Below are 26605 nucleotides of genomic sequence, written 5' to 3'. Positions count from 1 at the left end.
TAGAACAAGGCAGTTTTATTAGATTTTCTTCTATTCACACCTCTAATTATGTCAATATCTGGTATCCCTGAATGCATCGCAGATTATTTTCTATGTACTGGAACTTTTAAGTCAGCATTCTGATCCCAATTTAGCTAGTTCTGAAGCATGAGGTTAGAGCATAACATATCAAATTTAACCGTATAGCCTCCAAAATAGACTGACTTTTGGCACTATTGATTTAAGTAGCTCTGGTGGGAAAAGGCATTTTTTATGTAGAGCACTAGAATATTGCTCTGACTCTTAGGCTCTGATTCAGCAAAATGCTTAGGTAGGCAGGTACATAATTTTAAAGCACATGAGTAGTCTTATTCACTTCAGTGGGACTATTTATGTGCTTAAACTTAGAGGACTTTATTGATTAACGTGTTTTATTCCATGTAGTTCATATATGCCCTACAATTAAAAAGAAAAGGAGTACTTGTGGCACCTTAGAGACTAACAAATTTATTTGAGCATAAGCTTTCGTGAGCTACAGCTCACTTCATCAGATGCATGCAGTGGAAAATACATTGGGGAGATTTATATACACAGAGAACATGAAACAATGGGTGTTACCATACACACTGTAAGGATAGTGATCAGGTAAGGTGAGCTATTACCAGCAGGAGAGCGTGGGCAGAACCTTTTGTAGTGATAATCAAGGTGGGCCATTTCCAGCAGTTGACAAGAAAGTCTGAGGAATGGTGGGAGTGGGGAATAAACATGCATCCGATGAAGTGAGCTGTAGCTCACGAAAGCTTATGCTCAAATAAATTGGTTAGTTTCTAAGGTGCCACAAGTACTCCTTTTCTGTTTGCGGATACAGACTAACACGGCTGCTACTCTGAAACCTACATTTAAAGTACATCCATGTGCAATGATAGTGTGGGGAAAAAATAGAGCTATGGTATTAAAAAAAAAAAGAAAAAAGTCTATGCTTTGGGGAACAAGATCAAAACTAAACGCCAAATTCTGCCCTTTCAGTTCTGTTCAAAGTCACTGGGAGTCTTAAACCTCACTGAATATCCAAGGGCAGAATTTGTACTTACGTGCCGTGGTGTGGAGATTAATATGTGGCTAAGTGTTCTAATTTCACATAAAAATGTAGCTGCTTCTGTTCAAATTGTAATGAACATTTTGAGGAAAAATGTTATTGTTTGACAATGGGCTCTGTATTGTATAAGATAAGGTTCCTGTTCCAAAGAGCTTATAATCTAGTACACACACAGAAAACAGTGTTCAGATGCACATAATGCATCAGGTACCAGAAGTTTCAGGAGGCTTAGGGATTTCAAAAATAAATATTAAATTAGGATTATGTAGAAAAGAAAGCTGCTTTGACTTTCTGTTATGTGAAAGGGTGGTTACTCTTTTTTAGTCACATTCTGTTTGTTTGATTATGGGGATTGGATCAATCCATACTGGTGAAAATTAGCTATTTAAAATTTCTTATATTTTGACCTTTATGAAGCATCACTGGAACTTGAGTACTGTTTTGCTTTAGAACTTTTTGGCAAATGTTGGTAATAATAATTTCTAACTACATGAAGTGTTGATTTCCTTGATAGTTTTCCAAGCAATTAGTGGTATGGATGAGTGCATTACTTGCAAGTCTTGATCTTCTGATTCTTGGAATATATTTTCCACCCTACATCACCCTTTGCTTTGGAACCTTGATATTTTTTTAGATGGTTAGTAGAGAAGACTGTCTTGGGACTTTGGCCACTAGAGTTATCTAAGTCTCATATAGTTTGTAGATCCTCAGATATCAGTCAGAACACTTTGTTTTACAAGGCATCTATGACTTTGAGATCAGTTTGAATTACTGTAGGTTGTAAATGTAGTTGAAGGTCTAAAAGTATTCTAAGAAATGGTCCAGTGGGATGAGTACATCTCTGGTGGAAAATCAAAAATGGAGAGCATTTGTTCCACAGCCAACTATGCTTGGATAGGTAAGGTTTTGGTTTCCTGCAAAAACCTCCTATTCCAGTATTTCCATATGTCTGTTTTTTAAGCTTGGGTTTAAGCTAAGTACCAAAATTACAGAGCTGCAAAGTATGAGTAACTAGTCTTTGAAATCATGCTGGGAATAGGACACATTAGGGGAAGGGTGTCTTTTCTTGAGTGCAATTTATGGGAAATTCTTGGAGTATGTAATTTTAATTTTGTCATTAAAATGCAGGAAGAATTGCACAGCCCAATTAAATGTATTTGGGCAAAGTAGTAGTAGAGAGTATGTGTCTGGTTTTCAAACTAACGAAGAGAGAAATACTGGCTTCTGTATAAGATCTTTTTGGTTTCAATACATGTAATGTAAATAATGGGAGACAGTGAGTAAACTTCTGAGAATGATCAAGCTAATATTAAAAGAGCTTTGAAGTACTATCTGACATTAGAGATAAAAGACCTTTCAAATGCCATGCAGTATTTGTAATTGATGGTGCCAGCTCTTTTCATTGGTTTTTTGTGTGTGTAATATTGATCAAATAAGTAGAATTCAATATATTATCTCTATTGTGCTTCCCCATCCCACATTTTTTTTCAGGCTTAGGAAGATTAGCCTAAATATAGACAAGGCAAATAATGTGTGTTGGTCTGTGACTTCCCAAATTTCACAAAGCTACTAATATAAGAGTTTGTTTTAGCGTCAATATGAGACTGTACTTTAGAAGTGCAAAACTCCCCAGAAATTCCTAAGGTTGTGAAGAGGTTTTACCTGTACCTGTTGTAGTCAACTACTTGAAACCACCAGCCTCTGACATCAAAGGTACTACCTTCCAGACCTCAGTCCTCATTCTCTCTCTATATGTAGGGTAGGTACACATCAACATTCAAGTCCACTGAGTGTCCCCTGCAGTGTCCAGCCCCTTATCCATTGAACACTCACAGAATTACTGGGACCATCACTTTGCTTAACATCACAGCACTTAGATATATTTATAGTGAAAACTAAGTTTATTATCAAAGTACAAAGATTCCAGTGGTGGTGAGGAACAATATTGGAAACAAATGGTTACATATAAAATAAAATCATAACATTTGTTCTAGAGATTAAACTTAACTAACAGAATAATTTTCTGTGTGAAGAAGTTGTATCTCACACAAAATTCTCCAACATTTTCAGCCAAGCCAGGCTGAGACCCCTTTTTCATGAAGCAAACTTGCTACACATTTACTTAGTGAAGAGGACCCAGATGTCTCCTTCTCCCCTCAAATATAGTAAAGCAAACATTTGAAGTGCACCTCAAGATAAGGTTCTCTCACCCCCCCACCGCACTGTTTTTTTTTTTTCTTCCTGTTAGTTTCTTTCTGAAGTTCTTACAATTCTTCATTTTGCATTCAGTTCAGACTTGTGATAGGACGCCCATTGTGAATGTGACAATACTCAGTGTGCAGGTAAACAGAGAGATGTGTTACCCGGGATTCTTTCAACCCAAAGCTCTTGGTACCTTTACTCTGTGCGAGGTAGTGTCAGGAACTAGATCAATGGAGACATGGCCGTCCGACTGATAGATGGCTGGCACAAACAGTACAATACAAGAGTGCTCTCACTTAAAGCTATACTTTATTTAGTCTCAAGCACTTACACACGTCTGCCACAGGTTAGTAAAATACCTCAAACCCTCAATAATTACTGAAGTTTGGTGTGGCTTTTGCGTGATACAGTGGCAGCCTTCTGATTGGACCATCTTTCAGCTGCTGTTGGGGACCTAAACTATGTCCCTGAAGAGATCCTGAAGAGTCTAAACTGCTCCCCCCCTTATTTATGCTTGTTAGTATACAATAACACATCAATCAAAAAAACTTGTTAGGTAAGCAGTTTCAAAATCTAAATAAGAGGTTTCCTCAGATTACTAATTAGCCAGATGTTTCTGCAGAGTCTGCATGCCTTGTGGCCCTGACAGGTACATCCCAGAAGGCAAATAGAAATAAGTTTCTTGCTTTTCTCCCAAAACACAGACCCCAGCATATCCAACAGAGATTTAATAAGGGAGGGGTGCAGGGTCAGGCAAAAGTTGAGAAAGAGAGTCCCTTCGGGGTTGCCCAAACCCTGTCCCCTCCTGATTTAGTCATGTTAAACTGCACAGGCCTACAAAAAGACCGACAAGTTTTGACTCCTGTTAGCAACAAGTATGATCAACATTACACTATCGGTAGTGGTCCCTGGCCTTTTAGTGGTCCATCAAAATCTCTCTGTACAGATAGATTAACATCCGTTGTCTTACAGAAAACCTGTTTTTCATCTTCGTTGGTGACCATCCTCTCCGCACGCCTAGACATAGACTTTTAGAACATACTTCCTGTATGTGTACGTAACTCCTTACTTGACGTCTGGACATGCATTGCAGTGATATTGATGATGACTGTGACTCCAGCTTTTATCTGAGACCTCACATTACTTTCTTTGGTGAACTAGAATGAACACACCAGACTCGTGAGATTCCAGTAGCCCCTCTGCAGCTCCTTGCCAGTTTGCATTTAGAGGTTCTTGGGGGCACAAGGATTACTTTTATGTGTAGAAAGGCATGTGGGATACTATTTTTCTGAAGTAATGAACTCCATTGCATAACCTGCTGCTCAATAAATACCGTATTGTGCAGTGCTTATAAAATGGAACTGGCTCCCTGACATAGGTGCAGTAGTATGACTCTTCCAAATAGTTTAGAATAGTCCAGACTTCATGTAATTAATTTTAATTTACTTCTGCATAGAAATATAAATGCAGAATTCTGGTTTTCTTAACTCACCCTTTTTTCAAAGCTTAACCAATGGGAAGCTTGTCTCAGTGCCTCATCTTTAAATAGGGCAATGGCAGGCTGGTTTAGCAGACATTCTGTGCTTTGAACACAAAGTTTGTAGAACTTCAGTGATGCATCTGCCCTTGAATAGCCCCAAAACAGGAATCCTGAGATTACCGCTTTGTTCCAGGTTTTCCACAAAGCACTGCACTGTTTTAAACGGTCAACCCAGCCCTGTAAGCTTAAATTCCAAGCCTAGAAAGGTACAAAGTGTTTTGTGTTCAAAACCTGTTTTGAAAATGTAAACGATAAATTAGTAAAATGTGAGCAGTAACATGCTTTTTATATGTCAGCAATAAGACACAAGAATGTTTCAGTTTTTAAGAAATGGATGTGAAGAGCATCTGATCAGCTGAAGAAAATTGACCATATGGGTAACAGCTCATTAGCCAATTGTTACAAAAATGTTGCAAAAACATTTTATGTAGTAATTATGTAGTTTAAGAAGAACAATTAAGTTGTGTACCCTTACTTCTAGGATGGATGAAGACATTTGGCTTTCAGCCAACACATCTGGAGTATGTGATAATCTCAGTTAGCTGCACAGCTTGCAATGTGTGCAGTTTTTTAAAGTGTACTTTGTTGACATTGAATTGACCGCTTCGGAGTGTGAAGATTTCTATTTATATGTAGAATGGGGATAGCATGGGCAATGGCAGAGCAAGCTTTTCCCATGCCATCCTGCCAATATGCCTTAACTCTGACCTGGACATGCTGCTGCTAGGAGAAAAAAGGCATTTTAGTTTCCATGTCTGTTTAGTTCTTTGGCTCTCTACTGATACTGTGAACAAAGGTGCCAGTTGTGAGAGTGGCTTTTTGTTGTTGTTTCTTCTTAGCTAGAAACTAGCTTAAGTGTACCACTCATTTCATATAGGACATCAAATTGGACTATTGGCTATTAATCTTCAAATTCCCTCCTAGTTTTCATCTATCTTACCTGGCATATCTTTTCCTTTCTGTTGTTCTGGTCTGGATTTTCATTTTTTGAAGGATGTCTGTTTGTATTGAAAAACATCTTTACATTTGCTATCTAATCATACTGTGACTTTTTTCTTGCTTTCCAGATCTTTTTGTATGGAGGCATATGCGTGCCTTTTTTGACTCAGTTATGATATGCTTAAATAACCTCCATGCTCAATCTAAGGGTTTGTCTACATCAGGGAGTAACTGGGTTGTGAATTTAAAGACCATTAGCTACTCCGCACTAAGTCCCCTTGCGGACACTCTTACTGCACATGGAGCGTGGCCTCAGGCAGTTGAGCTTAATGCACACAAAGGCACTTGCTACTGCAAGCTTTTCCTCTGTGTAGACAAGTCTTTAAAATTTCAAATTCCTCTTTTGAATTTAGGGTTGTTTCACTTAATTTTTTTTTCCACTGATGCCCTCATTTTTTGAAAGCTCTCTTTCTAAAATTAAATGTCATCATGCTAGTTTTTTGTTTAATTCCCACCCATGGATGTTAAACTTAATTTTATTGTCGTCACTATTACTTCATGGCTCAGTTATATTTCTTGAAACAACTCTTGTGTGTCACCTAGGACTAAACCAAGAATATCCTTTTCTCTTTTATGTTTTAGAACTAGCTGTTCCAAGCTGTAGCCAGCCATTTAAGATGTCAAGAAATTGTTTCTGTAAACCTTTTCATTTTGTGACATTTGTCAAATTTATATGTGGGTGGTTGATGACACCTGCTATTACTATTTAATTAGATCTAATTTTCTCTTTGATCTTCCTCACCACTATGCACTCAATATCTTTTGCTTAATCAGGTGTCCAGTAGTGTAACTGTACTAATATATTTTGTATTCTTACGGTTTGGGATTTGATCCTTACAGAATGTAATGTATGGTCTCCATAACTTGTAAATTGTGGTTCTGATTACCCATCTCAAAAATGATACAGTGGAATAGAAGCACTGAAAACAATTAGACACGTGTGTGTGTGTGTATGAGAGAGAGGGAGAAAATAGTGGCAGTTTTTACAGAGGACACGAGTAAGAGAGTCATGATACTTGTACAGAATAAGGAATGGTATGGAGAAAATAGTTTGGGTATTACTGCTTACCTTTTTTCATAATACAAGGATAAAGGGACAGCCATTGAAATTGAAAGGCAATAATTTTTGAATTGATAAAAGGAAATCAAATAGTTACACAACCTATAATTAGCCCTGGCACTCCCTGATTGAAAAAACATGATTGAGACAAAGCTATTAGCAATAGTTATGAAAGGATTAGATCTTTTATATGGGTAATGAGAACATTCATAGTTACATTAGCCACCATTATTTTTTTAAAGGATTCAAAGCCTCATGCTTTATGCATAAACCTACCACTGACTGATTTGGCTCGGACTTCTCTCTGGGCAGGTTAATCTCTAATTGTCCGTCACAGGGTGTCTTGCACCATCCTCTGAAGAATTTGATACCGAGTACTGTCAAATACCAAGTACTATATGAGATGAAACAATGGTCCAGTCTCATATGGCTATTTTTCGATCATCCTTCATTTGATCATATATCTATCTCCCTGTCTAGGATCTTAGGTTTTTATGGTGATGCTCATTATCATAGTTTGTAAGCGCCTCCTGAGAGATACTAAGTCACAATGGGTTTGGTGTATCTAATTTTCTTTCCTAATTCCTCTGAGTCAATGAATTTTTTTTCTTTGTCTCCTCCACCCATCCATCCTGTTTTCCTCTTTTCTCTCTCCTTTCTTGCCTTACCTCTTGCTATTTCTTTCTTCTTTGCAGTTTTGACTTGTGTTTGAGACAAAACTAACACTGTGGGTCTGAAAGCATAGATTTGTGATCATTCTGATTTGCACTAGTAATGCGTTCCAAAAGCGTGGCCTTGTAATTTCAGGGGACATGGCATTCTCAACAGGTTTCATCTTTAAAGTTGCCAGTTGGATAGAGGGATAGAGCAGTGGTTCTCAAACTAGGGCTGCTGTTTGTTCAGGGAAAGCCCCTGGCAGGCCGGGCCAGTTTGTTTACCTGCCGCGTCTGCAGGTTCGGCCGATCGCGGCTCCCACTGGCTGCGGTTTGCCGCTCTGGTCCAATGGGGGCTGCAGGAAGGGTGGCCAGCACATCTCTCGGCCCGCACCGCTTTCCGCAGCCCCCATTGACCTGGAGCGGCAAACTGCGGCCAGTGGGAGCCGCGACCGGCCGAACCTGCGGACGCGGCAGGTAAACAAACCAGCCCGGCCCACCAGGGGCTTTCCCTCAACAAGCGGCGGCCCTAGTTTGAGAACCACTGGGACAGAGGACCTTGAAGATTTACCTAGAGACTTTGAAACTGATCTGGTATTATGGGAAGCCAGTGTAATGAATACAGCAGCATTGGCAAGATAATATTCTCTGCAGCTGTATTTGAACTATCTGATCCTTTCTTACTGTCATAGTGGTCATATCTAGATGTAATGAATGGAAAAAGTCAAATCTTGAGGTCCCAAAGGCATGGGTCAAAGTGTACAAGTCCTTTTGTTTGGTAAAATGGGTAGTCCTAGAAAGTAGAAAGCAATAGCCATCAAAAATACCAACAACCCATCCGAAAAAACAACTGTCTAGCAGCAGCAAGGAGTTCAGGGGGCCCTTTGGCCTAACTGATTTGATGATCTGGGGCAGACTTCTCCACTGGAAGAGTGAGGTGAGAGTGGACTTCAAAGTGTTTCCTTTCTACCTCAACATCAAGGAAAGGAAAGTGTGTATGTTTGTTCGTTTTCCTTCTTGGTCAAAGTGCTGGAGTGTCAAAGGTAGCGTCCAGAGTGCCACTGTTATGGCAATATCTATGTTTCAATGCTGAATTTTCTGTTGAATTTTATTCCTTCATGAAACTATGCTTAGATACCTTTATTTAATTTTTGGTGAAGGTCTGCATTCATCCTTGGAATCTCTTTGAGCTCATGCAATTTTCAGCTGTTCATTTGATCAGTAATTTGAAGAACGATGATCTCATTTCCCAGTTCTTTGTGAGCTCCCGTTGCTCCCTATCCCGCAGTATATCGGCTCTTAAAAATTTTATTATTCACTTTAACTGTTAGTATTGAAAAGCAGTTCCAGTTTAATAGATCTGCTCTCAAGTTATCAGTCTGCTCACTCCCGTTGCTCAGCCATTCAGTCAACTGGCTGTTCCTCAAATTAAACTGCACGCTTGGTGGCAGGGCTTCTTCATTTTCTGCTGTTAAATTATGGAACAGTCTACTTCTCTGGAGACTTTACAGATCTCTTTCCAGAGCTGTTTTACTTAAAGTACCGTTGTGACACTGCACTCCATATTCTTCATAGAGATATGATGATATGATTATGGCATAACTATTATATATTTTATGTAAGATAGGTCATGTAAGATATCATTGAAAAGGTTATGATTTACTGAATATGATTATCCTATTAGTATGCATGTATCATTTTTGTGCCTAAAGTTAGGAATATTGAAACTGTATGTGTATTACTAATGTGTTTACACCTGGGGAATGTTCACTAGGCAAAAGGCTCTCAGACTAGATGGCTGACTGGGAAGGGCCCGTTCAGGTTAAAGAGCCATTAAAACAATGGGCCTTAGAAGAAGACCGTAGAAGACTGGGGTTTGTGTGGAGGGTGCTACAAATCCTTCCTGAGGATGCTACAAACAGCCTCTGACTCATGGCTGCTGTGACACTACAGAGACACGTGACCAGGTCACCTGTTGCTGGACTCCATCATCTTGGGATATCAGTGTTTTTCCACTGACTGGCATGGGAACCAAGCTTTGAAACAAAGGGTTCTCGCCATAGGCAAAAGCTATATAAGGCATGGAAGTGACATCATCGTGGTTCTTAACTGACTTCCCTGCCCAAGAAGACTCCTGGAAACACCTGAGGAACGGAGACTGAACTGGGGGGAAGTGCTGGACCCAGGCCAAAGGGATTTATAGCCTGTGAATGAAATACCTGAGGATTCTAAGCTGTAAGTTAGTACAGCTTGCCCTTAAGAATCCGCAGCCTGCTGGTATCATCATTTTAGGGTGAGAATTTGCTATTCATATCTAATCTGTGTAGTATATTAAGCTTAGTTTGCGTGCTTTGTTTATTTGTTAGGTAATCTGCTTTGGTCTCGGGCTGTTGATTAATTGCAGTTAACTCACGCAATTAACTCCAAAAAATTAATCACAATTAAAAAGATTAATCGCAGTTTTAATCGCACAGTTAAACAATAGAATACTAATTGAAATTTATTAAATATTTTGGATGTTTTCCTACATTTTCATATATATTGTATTCTGTGTTGATTGAAATCAAAGTGTATATTACATTAAAAATGATAAACAAAATAAATGGTATTTATCAATTCACCTCATACAAATACTGTAGTGCAATCTTTTTCGTGAAAGTGCAACTTACAAATGTAGATTTTCGTTGTTGTTACAGAACTGCACTCAAAAACAAAACAATCTAAAACTTCAGAGCCTACAAGTCCACTCAGTCCTACTTCTTGTTCAGCCAATTGCTAAGACAAACAAGTTTGCTTACATTTACAGGAGATAATGTTGCCCTCTTCTTATTTGCAATGTCGCCAGAAAGTGAGAACAGGCCTTTGCATGGCACTTTTGCAGCCGGCATTGCAAGGTATTTACATGCCATCTATGCTAAACATGCGCCTTCATTCTTTGGCCACCATTCCAGAGGAGATGATTCCATACTGCTGACTCTCATTAAAAAAAGTGTTAATTAAATTTGTGACTAAACTCCTCGGGGGAGAATTGTATGTCCCCTGCTCTGTTTTACCTGCATTCTGCCATATATTTCATGTTATAGCAGTCTCGGATGATGACCCAGCACAGCACATGTTCATGTTAAGAACACTTTCACTGCAGATTTGACAAAACGCAAAGAAGGAACCAATGTGAGATTTCTAAAGATAGCTACAGCACTCGACCCAAGTTTTAAGAATCTGAAGTGCCTTCCAAAATCTGAGAGGGACAAGGTATGGAGAATGCTTTCAGAAGTCTTAAAAGAACAACACTCCGATGTGGAAACTACAGAACCTGAACCACCAAAAAAGCAAATCAACCTTCTGCTGGTGGCATCTGATTCAGATAATGAAAATGAACATGCGGGTCAAGCCGCACTGCTTTGGATTGTTTTTGAGCAGAACCCATCATCAAAATGGACACGTCCCCTAGAATGGTGGTTGAAGCATAAAGGGACAAATGAATCTTTAGCGCATCTGGCAAGTAAATATCTTGCGATGCCGGTGACGCTGTAAACAAGAAGTGGGCATTATCTCCTGCAAATGTAACCAAACTTGTTTGTCTGAGCGATTCGCTGTAGTAGGACTGAGTGGACTTGTAGGTTCTAAAGTTTTACATTGTTTTATTTTTGAATGTAGGTTTTTTTTTACACAATTCTACATTTGTAAGTTCAACTTTCATGATAAAGAGATTGCACTACAGTACTTGTATTAGGTGAATTGAAATATACTATTTCTTTTGTTTTTTATAGTGCAAATATTTGTATTCAAAAATAAATAGAAAGTGAGCACTGTACACTTTGTATTCTATATTGTAATTGAAATCAATATATAGTTGAAAATGTAGAAAACATCCAAAAATATTTAAATGGATGGTATTCTATTATTGTTTAACAGAGCGATTAATCGTGTTTAATTTTTTTAATCGCTTGACAGCCCTACTTTGATCTGTTTGCTATCCCTTATCACTTAAAATCTATCTTTTGTAGTTAATAAATTTGTTTTTGCTTTGTCTAAAACCAGTGGGTGCAGGAGTAATAACTTGGGGCAGAAAGCTGTGGTATATTTCCTCTCCACATTGAGTGAGAGGGTGAATTTCATGAGCTTACGCTGTATAGTTCTCTGTGCAGTGCAAGATAGTGTAATTTCAGGTTTATATCCCAAAGGGGTGTGTGTACCTGAGTAGCTGGGAAGTTCCTTAGCTGAAGCCTGCCCATGGAGAGCTGATCAGAGTCTGTATGTAACTGCAGCTGGGTGAGTCCTGATCTGTATGTGAGCTGGTAAAAGTGCAGGCTGGAGCGTGAGAGGGGGCTTGGCAGGGTGGTCACAGTAGTACAGTATAAAGGGAGCACAGGCTGGCGCGTCACGGGTGCTCAGTGGTACCCCAGTTCCAGGTGGCACCATGGAGGGGAACCCATCACAGCCATCTTTTAAAACTGTCTACTTTGTTTTCCTAATTTAGGTTGTACATCAATGGCTGTATAGCATTTTGTAACTTTCTGGTAAGAAAAAAAATGTTTTATATAGAAAATTAGACTGAACTAGAACTCATAATTTCTTCATGGGTGGTAATGCATAATCCTGCTCTAGGTTAGTAATTTAATTAAACATATTTCTTTTAAACTATAAGATCTTTGGGAGAGGGACTGTAATTACTATAAAAAGAAAAGGAGTACTCGTGGCACCTTAGAGAGTAACAAATTTATTAGAGCATAAGCTTTCGTGAGCTACAGCTCGCTTCATCGGCTGCATACTGTGGAAAATATAGTGGGGATATTTTATATACACAGAGAACATGAAACGATGGGTGTTACCATACACACTGTAACAAGAGTGATCAAGAAAGGTGAGCTATTACCAGCAGGAGACCGGGGGGTGGGGTGGGGGGAAGGAACCTTTTGTAGTGATAATCAAGGTGGGCCATTTCCAGCACTTTACAAGAACAGTAGGAGGGGAAATAAACAAGGAGAAATAGTTTTACACATCCACTCCCAGTCTTTATTCAAGCCTAAGTTAATTGTATCCAGTTTGCAAGTTAATTCCACTTCAGCGGTCTCTCGTTGGATTAATATGTTTGTGCAGCACCTAGCACAATGGGACCCCAGTCTAATTGGCAATATAAATATTATAAAAAATAATATGGGAGGCCATTCATGGTTTAAAGCCAGTTATGTAAGTTCACTGACAACTGGGTCCCTACAAGAAGCAATAAAGGACAAGACACTATGTATGCTATGTACCACCACAGTAAAATCTTTATATAAAACACAGTAAGTTAGTTACTGTATCTTCTGTTTAGAACTAGTAAGAGTTCATGAGAATCTTTGCAGCTTCTCTGAGTGGTGCAATGTATTTTTAGTATGACTGGTGCTAAAAGTTATGTTTTATCTTTGAATGGACTTTGCTGTATATAAATAGACAAGTAATAAACTTAATATACTTATAGAAACATAGGAGTTGTTTTACAAATACAAAAAGCTGTGATTCAGGGTTCCTCTGCTTTTGATTGGCAGACGGGTGGGTTGAGGGGAATTGTTTTCACTTGAAGAGACTTTGTGACTTTGTACCAGGTGTTAGGAAATAATTGACCACTTCCTCAATCAGCACGTATGATTTTCAGTTCTTCTGCACTAAAAACTTGTTATGCCTTGACCTACGTTTATCTAACAAAAATGTCTGTTGTATTCCACAGTTACCAGAATATTACTGGCTAATATTACTTGATTAAAATTAGTAAAACAGCAATAGCTCACCTTTGTTTAATGGAGATATATATGGGGCACAATAAACCAAAACACAGATTAATTTGGCAGGAACAACCTATAAAGCATTAATTCTGAAGACCCCTAGGGGTGTTGGTAGATGTTGTTTAGCAAATTAGACATGAGTTTGCAATGTGATAATGCATCAAAATAAGTTAAAGCTCCATGGACAGAAGCCATTATGTCATGGAACAAGGAGTCCCTTTTTATATAGCTTCTGTATGACCACATCTACAATATTGTGTTTAATTCTGGTCTCCTTATTACCAGAAAAATATTGGAATTTGGAAGGAATTCAAAGAAGGGGGATGACAAAAATGATCAGGAAGTAGGAGGGGTTAATTCTGAGGAAAGATTAAAAGAGCTAAATAAATGTAACGTGACCAAACAATAACGAAGTTGGGGAAGAGGCATAAATCTGTAAATTAAATGTGTGAGCACCAGGGATGGAAGTAAATTATTTAATATAGCACCAAGGCTGATGTAACTAGGAGTAGTGGGGTTTTCAAAATTCCTCTGGCATACTCTGAAACCAATCAAAATTGAGTAAGCAAATGACTGTTTAAAGACAAATTTTTGTTCTGCTTCCTTCCTTTAGCTTGGAAAAGGTCTTATGGCCAAAACATCACTTTTAATCATGTTTGCTGTTTCTTTCACTGTATTCTTTTTAGATCTCTAGTGATATGTTATGTTATAAAGTTGTGCTAACAGTCCACCAAACGTGAGATATTTGAAGTCAGATAATTGACCCTCCCAAGGGCAGAAACTAGCTTGCTTGCCTTCAAATGTGATTGTCATGTGCAATAACAGAGAAGACTAATAGATATGAATGGGCAGGGAATTCTTTTTAAAATATTTTGTTTTTTCAAATAGAAGGAATTCATTCCAAGACCAGGGGTTTTTCTTCCATATTGTGGGGTTGCATCAAATATAGGAATGAGAAAAAACAGGCGAATTGAAACCATCATGAGGGCCTGCCATTTTGGAGCCCACTGGTCCCCTTGTATTTCAGGCTCCCTACATTTTTTTTTAAAAGCTTCAGCCATACTGCAAGGCCTATTCCTCTGGGAGAGAGAGTGGAGTGATGAAGTGATGATGTTTGTGGGAGAGAAACGTGTTTTAGTTGGACCTGATTTAGTTGTGGTTGGTTAGTTTTTTGGCTTGGGGTTGAGGAGCAGATGTTGGCTTCACTTTTGATTTGATTGTGTTTTTAATTTTTTGGCAAAGGTGCTTAGAGCCCAGTTTGGGTACTTTTGAAAATATTACAGGTTGAAGTAAGTAAATCACAAATGCACTATAAAAGTGGACAAAAGTATTGGAGTTCTGATGTCTTCAGATAAGTATGGTATATTGCAACAAGGCAAGTCACAGGTGGTATCAATTTTATTTTATTTAGCACTACGCTTTGAGAAGACTCTCGCCACCTACAGTATAAACTAAAAATGTATTTAAAATACAGGCTTAATTTAGAGTTGAAATTTGAAATCTATTGCTGTTGATAGCCATCTTGCTGAGTAGTAATGTGTTGTGGTCATCATCATTTTGTATGTGGAATCTTATTGCAAGGTACAACCTAGAGATCAGGGAGAGGAAAGGATGCAGCTACCCCCCTAGAAAATTTCTGTCTTTCTTCCAGCCCATCAGTGTAGAGATGAGGGGTTTTAATCCACGTTGGAGACTTGTCCTCATTCGCATCATCTCCTGCTGTGGAAACTGCATGGGAATAGTGACCTAGTGCAGCAGTAACCTCCACAGTCCCTATAGGGGGCAGAGGGAGAGACGATGGAGAAGGGGTCAGGCTTTTTAAAGGCACTACTATGAAATCCCCTATTAACTGCATAAATCCCAATTCCAAGTGTCTGCAGGACTCCCCCACCACATTCACACTTCTTCCACCCCACCACCATCTCACTGAAGAGTTACCATGCTCCTTACTCCCTGTATGAGATTTTTCAAAAATAATTGGCCAAATCCTGACAACATCAACATTTTCTGTTAATAAATTAACCTTTCAGTCTCTTAGAGGCTTTGCTGCCACCTTTGACCTCTAATTTCTTCTTTGGCCCTGATCCTGGAAAGACTTATTCATGTGTTAAGTTAAACAAGTACTTAAGTCTCTGTGGGATTGTGGGATTAGGGCCTTCATGATGATTTTTTTATGTTGTGTAATGCATATGTAGTTTTTCTTCATCTTTGCTTTTCTTACCTTTTGTGCATTCTTCACATTTTTCTTATTTCCAGTTCTTTCTTACATGCACCTCTTTCTTAGCTTACGTGGTCATCTTCATGCATGCTACATGTAAAATACAGTTTGAAGAAAGTAAGGAATGATGGAGCCTAGGAGTATGTATGAACCCTGTTTGCCTGTCTTCTACCGAGTAAAGTTAGTCTCTAATTGTTTCAGCAACATGTCTGAGAGATACTTCTCTTGGGCAAGAGTAGCATTTTCTAAAACACTTTATTTTTTCTGCTTTCCCCCCGCCCCCGATTCAGACCTTCCATATGCTTCCATTCATCCATAACCATAATGTCATCCTTGACTCTGAACTTCTCTTCCCCCAGCTACTGAAATCATCATCATTCCTTCATCCTCTCTCTCTCTCTCTCTCTCTAGCTCTGTAGCTCTGTAGCCTCCCTAAATCCCAGCTTGTTAAACTTCAGAACATGCAGAATTGTGCTGCCCTCTTTTACACAAACATAACCATCTTCTCCACCCTCTCCAACAATCTCACTGGTGACTTGTTCTTTTCAGGATGCAGAACAGACCTGCCGTCCTTGTTTTAAAACCCAGCAGGGACATGTTCCTCCTTTTTTTCACTGAACTTACTTTTCTCTACTTTATTCTTCATTCCCTATGCTCATGTAGCAGTGAACTCTTGTTTGCCCCTCCATATGCTCTTGCTCGGTGGTTCGCAAACTTCTGTATTGGTGACCCCTTTTACACAACAAGCCAAAGAGAGCGACCCCCCCTTTATAAATTAAAAAATATATATTTTTTATATTTAACACTATTATAAATGTTGGCAGAAAAGCGGGGGTTAGGGGTGGAGGCTGACAGATTGTGACCCCCCCACGCAATAACCTCGTGACCCCCTGAGGGATCATGACCCCCAGTTTGAGACCTCTGCTCGTGCAAGATTGGTGTCCGCAGCTGCTACATCTGGAACGCCATTCCTGTACCAGTCTGTCGCATTGGCTATCTTATTCCAAGTCTCATCTCAAAGCGTACGATATTTTTTTCTACTTTGTATCTCTTAATTTCTTTCCCCCTCATTAATTTAGTTGGTTGCTAATTAATTTAACTCTGAAATGCTATTTAAATCAGTAAATAGGTTTTTGGATGTATTTTGTTGCAATGACAGTGACAGAAAGTTGGAGGTGTAGTGCAGCTGTAGCTGCAAAAAAGAAAGCAAAGAGCTGCATGAAATGGGATTGAATAAGACTATGTTTTAGTCACGGGTATTTTTAGTAAAAGTCACGGACAGGTCATGAGCAGTAAACAAAAATTCATGGCCCGTGACCTGTCCATGACTATATACCTCTGACTAAAACCTGGGCGGGGCTTCCCGGGGGTGCCGCGGGTGCTGGGGGAGGGCAGCCCAGGTGCTGCAGGTGTGGGGGCAGGTGATGGCATGCAGCCTGGGACTCCCACTGGTGATGGGGGGGGGGGAGGGGTGTTGGCGGGGCCATGAGGCTCCCTACCTAGCTCCGCGCCTCCCCCCAGCAGCAGCAGAGTTTGGGTGTGGGAGGGGACAGGGGGTTGGGCACGGGGTGGGGTGAGACGGGCTCTGGGCTGTGCTTACCTGGGGGGCTCCCCGGAAGCAGCGACATCCCTCTCGCTCAGCTCCTAGGAGGAGGCGTGGCCAGGCAGCTCTGTGGACTGCCTCCACCCAGAGCACCAGCTACGCAGCTCCCATTGGCCGGGAACCACCGTCAATGGGAGCTGTGGGGGCAGTGCTTGCAGCAGAGGCAGCGCGCAGAGCTTTCTGGCCACGCCTCCACCTAGGAACTGAGCGAGGGGGATGTCGCTGCTTCTGGGGAGCCCCCCAGGTAAGCGCTGCCCAGAGCCCGCCTCACCCTGTCCTGTGCCCCTGCCCCCTCCCACACCCAAACTCTGCTGGGAGGGGGTGGGGGAGTGGTGGCCGAGACTGCGGCAGCAGCGGCCGGTGTGACTGGTGCAGGGGCTGCCTGAGTTGCCCCTGAGCAAGGTGCACCGGCCACTGCAAAATTCGCAGAGGTCACAGAAAGTCACCGAATCCATGTCTTCTGTGACAAACTCGCAGCCTTAGGAATGAGTTCCAAACATGACTGAGTTCACGTTTCTACTCTACCACACTTTTTGCAAAGTCCTACTTAGTTGCTGATCCTGTGGAGTGTTGAGTGCTCTGATGATAGTAATGGTGCTCTCTCCTTCGTAATAGGGGCTCAGCACTTCATAGAATCAGGCCTGTAAAGTGCAGAGTTGATCACCAACTTTAGGAGGATATCCAAGAGTTGGAAATAGCCCAGAAGATGGCTCCAGGTTTGATTTAGATTGTGAGAGGTATGCAGTATAAGAATATGCTTCTCAGACTAAAGATATACAGATTTTTTAAAAAAAGAGATTAAGGCCTATTGGAGCCAAGCCAACATCTCAGACAAACTTGTTTACTCTGCAGAATGGGAGGATAATGGGACTTTATGGTATGACAGAGGAAGGGAAGGAGACCTATGGTATTTTTAATCCATAACTTCTATGTTCCTGTGTCAGTTTCCTTGAAAAAAAAATATAATTAAGCCATTGGAGTCAGCATGCTTTTATAATTACAGAATTTTCAGAATTTATTGGAGCTTACAGGGACAGCCTCTTATTATGAGGCAGGGACAGCAGATGTAAAAGGCAGACACATCAATTATTTGGCTGAAAATAGCCTCAGATTGAGATTAATAAAGCTGTTTATATAATTTGACAATGTCTGTCTTCATATCCAATTTAGTGATGTCTGCCTTAGTAGGTCTAATTTAATCACTTAACTTGAGTTTCTTTTTTCCCAGTTAGTAAGCAAGAAGCTAATACTGTATCTGCCCTTATATCTTTCATAAAGTTAAGTAAAATACATTCTTTGAGAATAATTCCAGCTCTCTACCAACTAGCTTAAAACATGTACAGCCTGAATGTACTTAGAGGAAAGGATGGAGAAAAAGAAGCAAAGATGCATGCTGGGAATGGATCCATTTTAGCTTCTCTTCTGGGATTGAAAAAGGTTTGGCAACTTGTGTAGACCAGGGGAGCAGGGAGTCCATCACCCTCTAGTGGTACTGTCTATATAAGCAGCCAAACCATTTTAAACCTCAGTTGAGGGTTTCTGGAAAAAGACACTTTTGACAGCCATTTTCAACATTCCAAGACATTCTTGGAAGATGGACACACACTACCAAATCTCATTTTGTGATGGGAGGCCTCTTTCCTCTGAGGGGAGATGCAAACAGCATGGCCACACTACCTCACCAGTGCTCCCTTGGCTTATTCTGAAGAGAGTACCTGCCTGGAGACATCTAGTATAATAAGGGACCTACTGTACTATCTGACATGGTTCCTGATGCATAAGAAAATTGAGGGACCTCATCTGTCATCATATCATAGATAATAGTGATCTTACTAGTTACTGACTTTTCACCAAACATGAATTGAAGAGCAGGGTCTTTGGCAGTCATCACCCTGTACTTCCAATAAAGGACAACCAGCACTGCCAGTAGTATTGAAGTTACAGATCCCTCTCACTATGACATAAACCATGTCAGTGATTGTATATCTGTTTCAAAATGGCACGGACCAGTGGGAGTATAGCTCTCTGCCCATCCCTACAGTCTGGCTATTTTTGACTCAAGAGTGATCTCTGCAGATGTAAATCTCTCCTCTGCAGGGACCAGCATTCAGCCAGCTCACAACAGCATTGCCCATCCCTCTTTTGCCACCCTAAGGTAACTACAGAAGGGGTGTAGCTGTCACAGCTAGCATCTTCTATAGGGACTTCCTGGGCAGACCACAAAAGATAAGGGCTTCCTCTACTCATTACTCCAAATTATACGAAGGTACTCCCTGCCTCACCCCCGTGTTGGGTGGAAGCCTAGTTTCTTTCCTTCTCCTTCCATCCCATCCTCCCCACAAAACTTTAATCCATCCCTCAGCGTTGCTTTTGCCTCCAATTCTTTTCTCGCTGAGGCTGGAGTTGGTCGACTTAGCAGTAGAGATGTAGGTAGGGACCACTCTGAGGTTTCCCTAGCTGCTCATAAAGAACCTTTTCTTTGAATCCTGGATAGTCTTTGATGCTGCCACCAGCAGTGATGGGTCAAGACCATTTCCAGCTCATGTTGTTCTGGTATGGGGTGAGGCTGCCTTCAGGACCCCTTGAAGACTTATAGCTAATTGTGGAGGGGGAGATCATCTTGTGTGGCCACACAAAGCAGTCTCCTGAAGTTGGTTACTGGGTGTGTGGTAGGAGCGGCCTGGCACCCCCTGAAGTACTGGAGAGAGGCGTGGAGCTCCTGCCAGACAAAGGAGCGTCACTACCTTTTCTTTGCTCCAAAGACATCAAATGCAAGGAGAAACTTCCTGAGTTCTTAAGTTGAGCAATAGGGGAGAAAAGTGTAGGGAGATGAGGTCCAGGGTATTGGGATTCGAAAGTCCAACTGTTACCTCAATATTGAGATATTTCATTTAAAATATCACCTGAATGCAAATGCATGCTCTTTGCACCTTTTTTTTTTTTTTTTTTTTACAGTGCGTTGGCAAGTGTGTGTGTGTGTGTGTGAAGCTCTTAAATAAAGAGAAAGTCCTTAGGTAAACAGCTCTCTACACCCTAAAGCCAAAAGGAAAAGTTTTTTGGGGTTCATGGGATCGTCATGGGAGGGCTTTGGTATAAATAGTTGAACATTTGAATTCAGATGTTTGATTAATCCAATGTCAGGACCTCCCATCCTCTGAATCTGAATATCATTTGAATCTACGCTATCAAGTTAGTCATATCTATTCAGGTGAATGTGGAAGGTTTTTACAGCCTAGATCTGTTGGAATCCAGCCGCTGCTCTTAATCTCTGTTTTATTAATACTAGATTCACTCACAAATGTGAATGAAAAATGTTCAATTTTTTAGTGAAACAGATTTTAGTAATGCTGTTGTGATATAATGTTGCTAAATGAGATCTTTCTACCATTAAAATCTAGACATTCCATGTCACTGCAGCAGAGGTTAGAGGCAGAACATAGAATAGATATTCAGTATTCCTTATTTCACATTTTTTTTAGCCTCATTTCCACAGATTGCCATGCCATTTCAGACCAGTAGTCAATCTAGCCTGGCTTCCTGCTTCTCCCCGATGTGTCAAAAGAAGGTGAAAAAACTGGGAAAGCCCAAACTAGTTTTCAGTTCTGTAATATATTGGCGTGTGTCCTGGGACACAAGGATTTAACAGTATTAATTATTATAGAATAGTTGTATCATGTTGGAGAAAACTAAAGTAAAAGATGACCATGTAAGAGGGGTTCCTTTAGTCTTCATTTTAGTTTAAATAACAGATGTACAGTATAACAAATTAAAGAAGCAGATATTTTGTTGAATAGCCATGCACAGCAGTTAGACTGTCCTAATCCATAAACATTTGTATCACCTGTAAGGATATTTGATGTATGTCAGGGTAGATAAAACATCATACCATTGCTTTCGCAGTGTTGTATAATGTTATTTTCTCCATGTTTTGTCAGATGATGATGATAATTAAATAGCTAGTAAGATCGTGCATCCATATAAGTGCATCCGTTTCACTTTAAAAATATAATCAGTCTCGAGCTTTGTTGAACTGCAAAATATCAGGACATAAACTGCTCATTTTGCTCGAAACACAGGATTTCTTACTGATGTTTGATTAAAAACAAAGCAAAACCTCAAGCTTGAGATTTCAAGGCAGTGCAGGGAATTTTACCACAATACTATTAATTTTAACATTATTTTAAGATCTATGCAGCTAATACAGTATATCGTTCTGCTTAAAGGCTACTTTGTCTCTAAAATGATTTAAACCAATATAAAACACTGAAGAGTAGAAAATTAATCTCCTATATAAAGCATTGTTTTAAGGCCAAGATATACAATATTTCCCAGAAAGTTGTTATTTTTGGTGATACACAGGCCAGAAAGTACAGAACTTGAGGTTCAAAGTCCACAATAATTTTGCAAGGCTGACAGTTTGAATTTTTTGGGGTAAAATAAGCAAATTTGATATGAATTGAAAATCCATTGTGACAACATAAATGTGCCATTTTTTTTTTTTCAGGTTGCAGGGTTTTTTTTCAGTTGTAGCGGTGTTGGTTCCAGGATATTAGAGAGACAGGGTGGGTGAGGTAACATCTTTTATTGGACCAACTTAAGATATTACCTCACCTATCTTGCTCCCTATTTTTATAGTGATATTTTTCAAAAGTTGTTTTCTCAGAGTAGAGCCACAGTTTGAGGGATGGGGGAGAGGAAGTGCAAAAATAACAGAAGCCCCCACAGGAATATGATTAATGATCTGAGAGAGACCTGGATCTTCTCATTTTCAGGATTATACTACTCACTAAATTCTGTTCATGACTTCTCAGTTGCCCTCTATTCTCTCCCAGAGAAAGGTGTGTTTTAGTGACCCCTTTGGAAACTGCCTCCCACTCACTCATACATATTGTGACCTGCACAATTGCATGGTAGGTGACAGGAAGTAGTGGATATAGCTGAAGTCTTGGGATAAAGTCCTGCTCTATTTATGTTAGGAGATTTGGCCTTGACTTTCATGGGAACTTTGGTTTGGTAAATTAATATAGTTGCCTTAAAAAGTTGCAAATTTCTGCACTTTGTTCTAGAAGTCCACTTCATGGATGATAATCTGAGCTTTATTGTTGGTATGGCATGAAGTGAAATCCCTCTGCCATCAACAACCTAAGAAGGAGGCTGTACTTCCAAACAGTGCTGGATGGGGTTTGGAAGCCATGCTGCTTGTGATTCCAAAAGCTATGCAGAAGAGTAAACCAACCGTAAATTAAATCTTTTTTCTTGAGGGTGGAGGAATGGAATCCTTCTGCCATCCCAAGTGCAATTTAAATCTTGTTACCTGTTGTAGGGTTCATACCAGGTCCTATCACCATAATATTTCAGCAGATAAACCATCTGATGATTCAGTCATGATTGTTCCTGCCCCTGTAACTTATTTACAACATAGATTGGCCTAGATAAACAAAAAAATGTCTGTGATGGGCTGGATTCATTTCTTATGAATGCTGTAGATCAGTGGTTCTCAAAGCCGGTCCGCCGCTTGTTCAGGGAAAGCCCTTGGCGGGCTGGACCGGTTTGTTTACTTGGTGCGTCCGCAGGTTTGGCCGATCGCGGCTCCCACGGATCGCGGTTCGCCGCTCCAGGCCAATGGGGGCTGTGGGAAGCGGTGCATGCCAAGGGACGTGCTGGCCGCCCTTCCTGCAGCCCCCATTGGCCTGGAGCCATGATCGGCGGCCAGTGGGAGCCGCGATCGGCTGAACCTGTGGACGCAGCAGATAAACAAACCGGTCTGGCCCGCCAGGGGCTTTCCCTGAACAAGCGGCGGACCGGCTTTGAGAACCACTGCTTTAGACCACATAGCCAAGATTTAAATAATTCCAAGCCTCATGTTGTGGTGAAAGCAACAGATCTTTACTGACAAACATAACTATAAAGAAAGAAATTTGCTGTGTAACCAAGCATCTATCAGATGGTAATTATCTTTAGTATATTTTTATTTTGGCTTGTAAAATTAACACAATTGGATTGAAATCCTTTTGACCTAAAGAAGTATATAAAACTGTATAAGCTATGAGTAAGGCACAGCAGCATCAGGAATAGTACATGTGCTGCTGAATCTTACAATTTTTAAGATGGCTTTTAGCAAACACGTATTTTGTTGTTGTTTTTGTATTTAGTTTGAAAGACTGTTAAAGTACTAAGATAATCATTTTTCTGGATAACTGTCATCACGGTTACATCTCTAGTCTTTTTAATAGGGTTTTTTTACATTGGATTCGGTTATAAAAACACTTCTTTTCACTGATACAGTATTTTGTCAATCTTTGTTCCTGTTCGAGTATAGGATAGAGGAACTGTGTACTATATATTATTCCAAAATTATTTTTAAGCAAGTAGTAATAAATAATATATTTTAGCTGTTACATGCTTAAGTCTTCAGAATTTTAATGGTTTATTTGCTCTTCCCATTTTTTTTGCTTTGTTTTACCATTCCTATACCATATTTTTAAAAACCTATTTTAAAACCTGATATAGGCTGCAAGCTTGCAAGAAGACCATGAAGTGATCCTTGTCAGAACAGATCAATCTGGAAGAGCATGGCCTGTGAACACAATGGCAGAACCGCTGGAGCCGAAAGGAGGAAGAAGAAAGAGACAGATGGTACACTTTATATAACATCTTTATTAGAATGTAATTCTTTGACTGCTTTGTAAATTTACTATTATGACGGCATAAGTGGTGTATGTGTTTGTTGAAAGAGTAGGTAGGTAGCTGGGAAAATAAGTTTATTTTCAGTATAATGGCAAGAACTAGATAGTGCAAAGAGCTAACTTTTTATTTTAAAGTTGTGGTGTTGTCCCTTAGAGTTTTCTTGGGGAATTTATTTAAATATAAAGCCAACCAAATGTTTTAAATCTTTTCAAGGTATTAATATATCTTAGCCAAATAAAATACACTTCTTCTAAATCATGTAAATATATATATTAAATCAAAAAAGATTAGTAGAGCATCTTTTCACACCCAGCCAAATATCTTGATGATAACTTGTCTAGGCCCTAGAAGCTATTTGTTCTATTTTGTAGTTATGTGAAGCAAAACAGTGAATAATAATAAAGACATAAATAGAGGGATCTTCATTCTCTTCAGTAGAGCAAAATATTAGCCTATGTACATTTTGGGGAAGCGGCCATGTCTATTTATAGCACTGTACAATGCCTAGCTCAGTCTGGGTGCTATTATATTGTAAATATTAAGTGATAATACTGGCTCTGTGTATATTTATTCCTCTAGGTCATATTCATTGCAACAAGGGGTCCTGTTTTCTACTCAGTTCCATTTTACTCTTTCAAAAAATGTCTATAACTTCTTGCTGGCTGGGACATTTTAGTAAAAGTCCATTCAATAGCTACATAAGGATTCTGAGTTTGGGTTTTGAGCTTCTGAGAGCAGCAGGGGGTTCACATCTCCATTAAGTAATTCCTTGGTTAGTAAGGCAGATCAGCTTGACAAACAGGTGTGAAGAAAGGCTTTTTTCCAGAATGGATAAGAATTCATCACCACTTATGTCAGTGTCCACCTACAGTGTTGAGTCCTGAGCCTTTTCTGAAGAGACACCACCAATTGTACAAACCAGGATGGTGTGGACAGACATCTACTATGAACTAGGATGAAGCTTCACCAGCTATGGAAACATCCCACAGCAGAGACATCAGCTTTGCATGAATTCCCCACGAGACCACTGTTGTTTCTGGCACAGGTGGTCATAAAGTTCCCTGGGAGTGAACACTTGAACTCTTTAAACCCCTTTAGTGAAATCCTGGTCGCAGTGAAGTCCAGATTAATATTCATTTTCAATCTCTCCGTTTTCAGGGTGCTACTCACATAGATAAAGAAAGAGTCAGGTATTTTCAGGATGATGATGATCTGAGCCTGAAGGATTTGGTCAAAAATGAAAAGATGAGAACAGCAGAGGATCAAAACTCACTATTCATGCGAATGGCATCCAAGGTAAGGCATAGTATGAATGAATTTGTACTTAAGATTGAAATAGCATTTCCATTGTAAACCCTTACTTTCAAATTTCTTTAAAAAATCAATGTTTGGGATTAATCTTCCTATTTTTGTTGTTAGCCTGGATGTGGAATGTTTTGTTTTGTTTTTTGAAAGTTGGGTAAAAGTTAATTCAGCTGTTTGAAAGAATTAATTTTTTTCATGTATTTAAAAATTTTGTAAAGATGCTTTCTTTGCGCCCTGATATCTCAAATGAAACTTTATTTTGGCATGTACACATGTCCTGAAGGATGACTGTTTTGGCTTCTAAAAGATTTCTTTTAGCGATACATATGCACATATAAAGGATGTTCTGCATTATCATCTCAAATACGGTATGTTACCTTCCTTAGTGCTTTAAATATATTTTAGTACAGTGTTCCAAATGTCTCCTGGGGTAGGTATAAGTTAGTGTAATCTTACTTATAGCTGCAAATGCATTTAGGTGTGTTTTTACTTCTGTGTCAAGTACAGTGAGTACAGAAGGAGACCTGTCTTTTCATGAGGAACAAAATCAGGGTAACACACACAAACTGATGAGAGAGGATTCTGAGACTCCCATGAATTGCAATCCTGCGGTGCAGTAGGCAAAGCTTGGTTAAGCTAAATCATTGATTAGGATGTTACATTCCTAGTGTGTAGAGTTTACAAATTATCACTTTCCGAAGGGGTAGGTAAAGGAAATAGGACGGAAATATAAGTTTCAGACTATTGCCAGCAAAATAATGGTGCTTAAGCTGACGCAGCAAAGACCCTTTTAACTGAAGCTGAGGATTTTTTTTAAAACAAAGAGAAACGGGGAACGTAGACTGATGATAGAGGCCATTAGAACACGATGATGAGGTTAAACAAAGAGATTTTTGCAGATAAAGTAGGATTATATAGTGGCTAGTGTGTAGGGTTGTTTTTTATGTAGAATTTCAGCTACAAGATATTGGTGAGAAAACAGTAGTGGAAAAAAGTAATGGTGCATGGAGCTAATAGTGGAAAATGAGCCTGGTGTAGTAAATAAGGCAGAAATTAAAGAGCACCTAGTTTCTAGTGACCATAATATCAAGTCTGAGATACTGATGAAATTCTGACCAGTGCAATTCAATGTAGACACCTGTAAAATAATTAGTATGGGATCAAGGAGCCAACCTGGATATATGTGCTAAACTGATTATCTAGCATACCGATCAGGAAGATTAGTGCCATTTGAGAGCCATTGTGGAAATACCTTTAAAATCATCAGTTCAGTGCATAGCAATTATAAAACACACACACTTGGTTTTACTAACAAATGAAGAGAACGTAAAACTAAAGAAGTGGTGATGTTCATGTACTAGGTACTTACTAACCTTCAGATGGGATGATACCATACCTCAAGAATCTAAGCCCTGGTCTACACTAGGGAGGGGAGTCGATGTCAGGTACGCAACTTCAGCTACAAGAATAGCATAGCTGAAGTTGACGTACCTAGATC

At 39.7% G+C, this 26605-nt stretch overlaps 1 protein-coding gene across 7 annotated transcripts in view; it reads left to right on the top strand.

Moving 5' to 3' along the window:
* Positions 1-26605, top strand: part of CWF19L2 (CWF19 like cell cycle control factor 2) — a 175135-nt gene that overhangs the window by 58554 nt on the left and 89976 nt on the right. For all 7 annotated transcript variants that reach the window (XM_043529780.1, XM_037890131.2, XM_037890102.2 and 4 more), the window contains 2 exons: positions 23626-23751; positions 24961-25098. In XM_043529780.1, the coding sequence (XP_043385715.1) occupies positions 23626-23751; positions 24961-25098 (264 nt within the window). The remainder of the gene's footprint in view (positions 1-23625; positions 23752-24960; positions 25099-26605) is intronic.

This window comes from Chelonia mydas, chromosome 1 (genome assembly GCF_015237465.2).
Source record: "Chelonia mydas isolate rCheMyd1 chromosome 1, rCheMyd1.pri.v2, whole genome shotgun sequence".
Lineage (NCBI taxonomy): Eukaryota > Metazoa > Chordata > Testudines > Cheloniidae > Chelonia > Chelonia mydas.
Note: the sequence above shows the minus strand (reverse complement) of the source record. Positions and strands in the feature narration are given on the sequence as shown.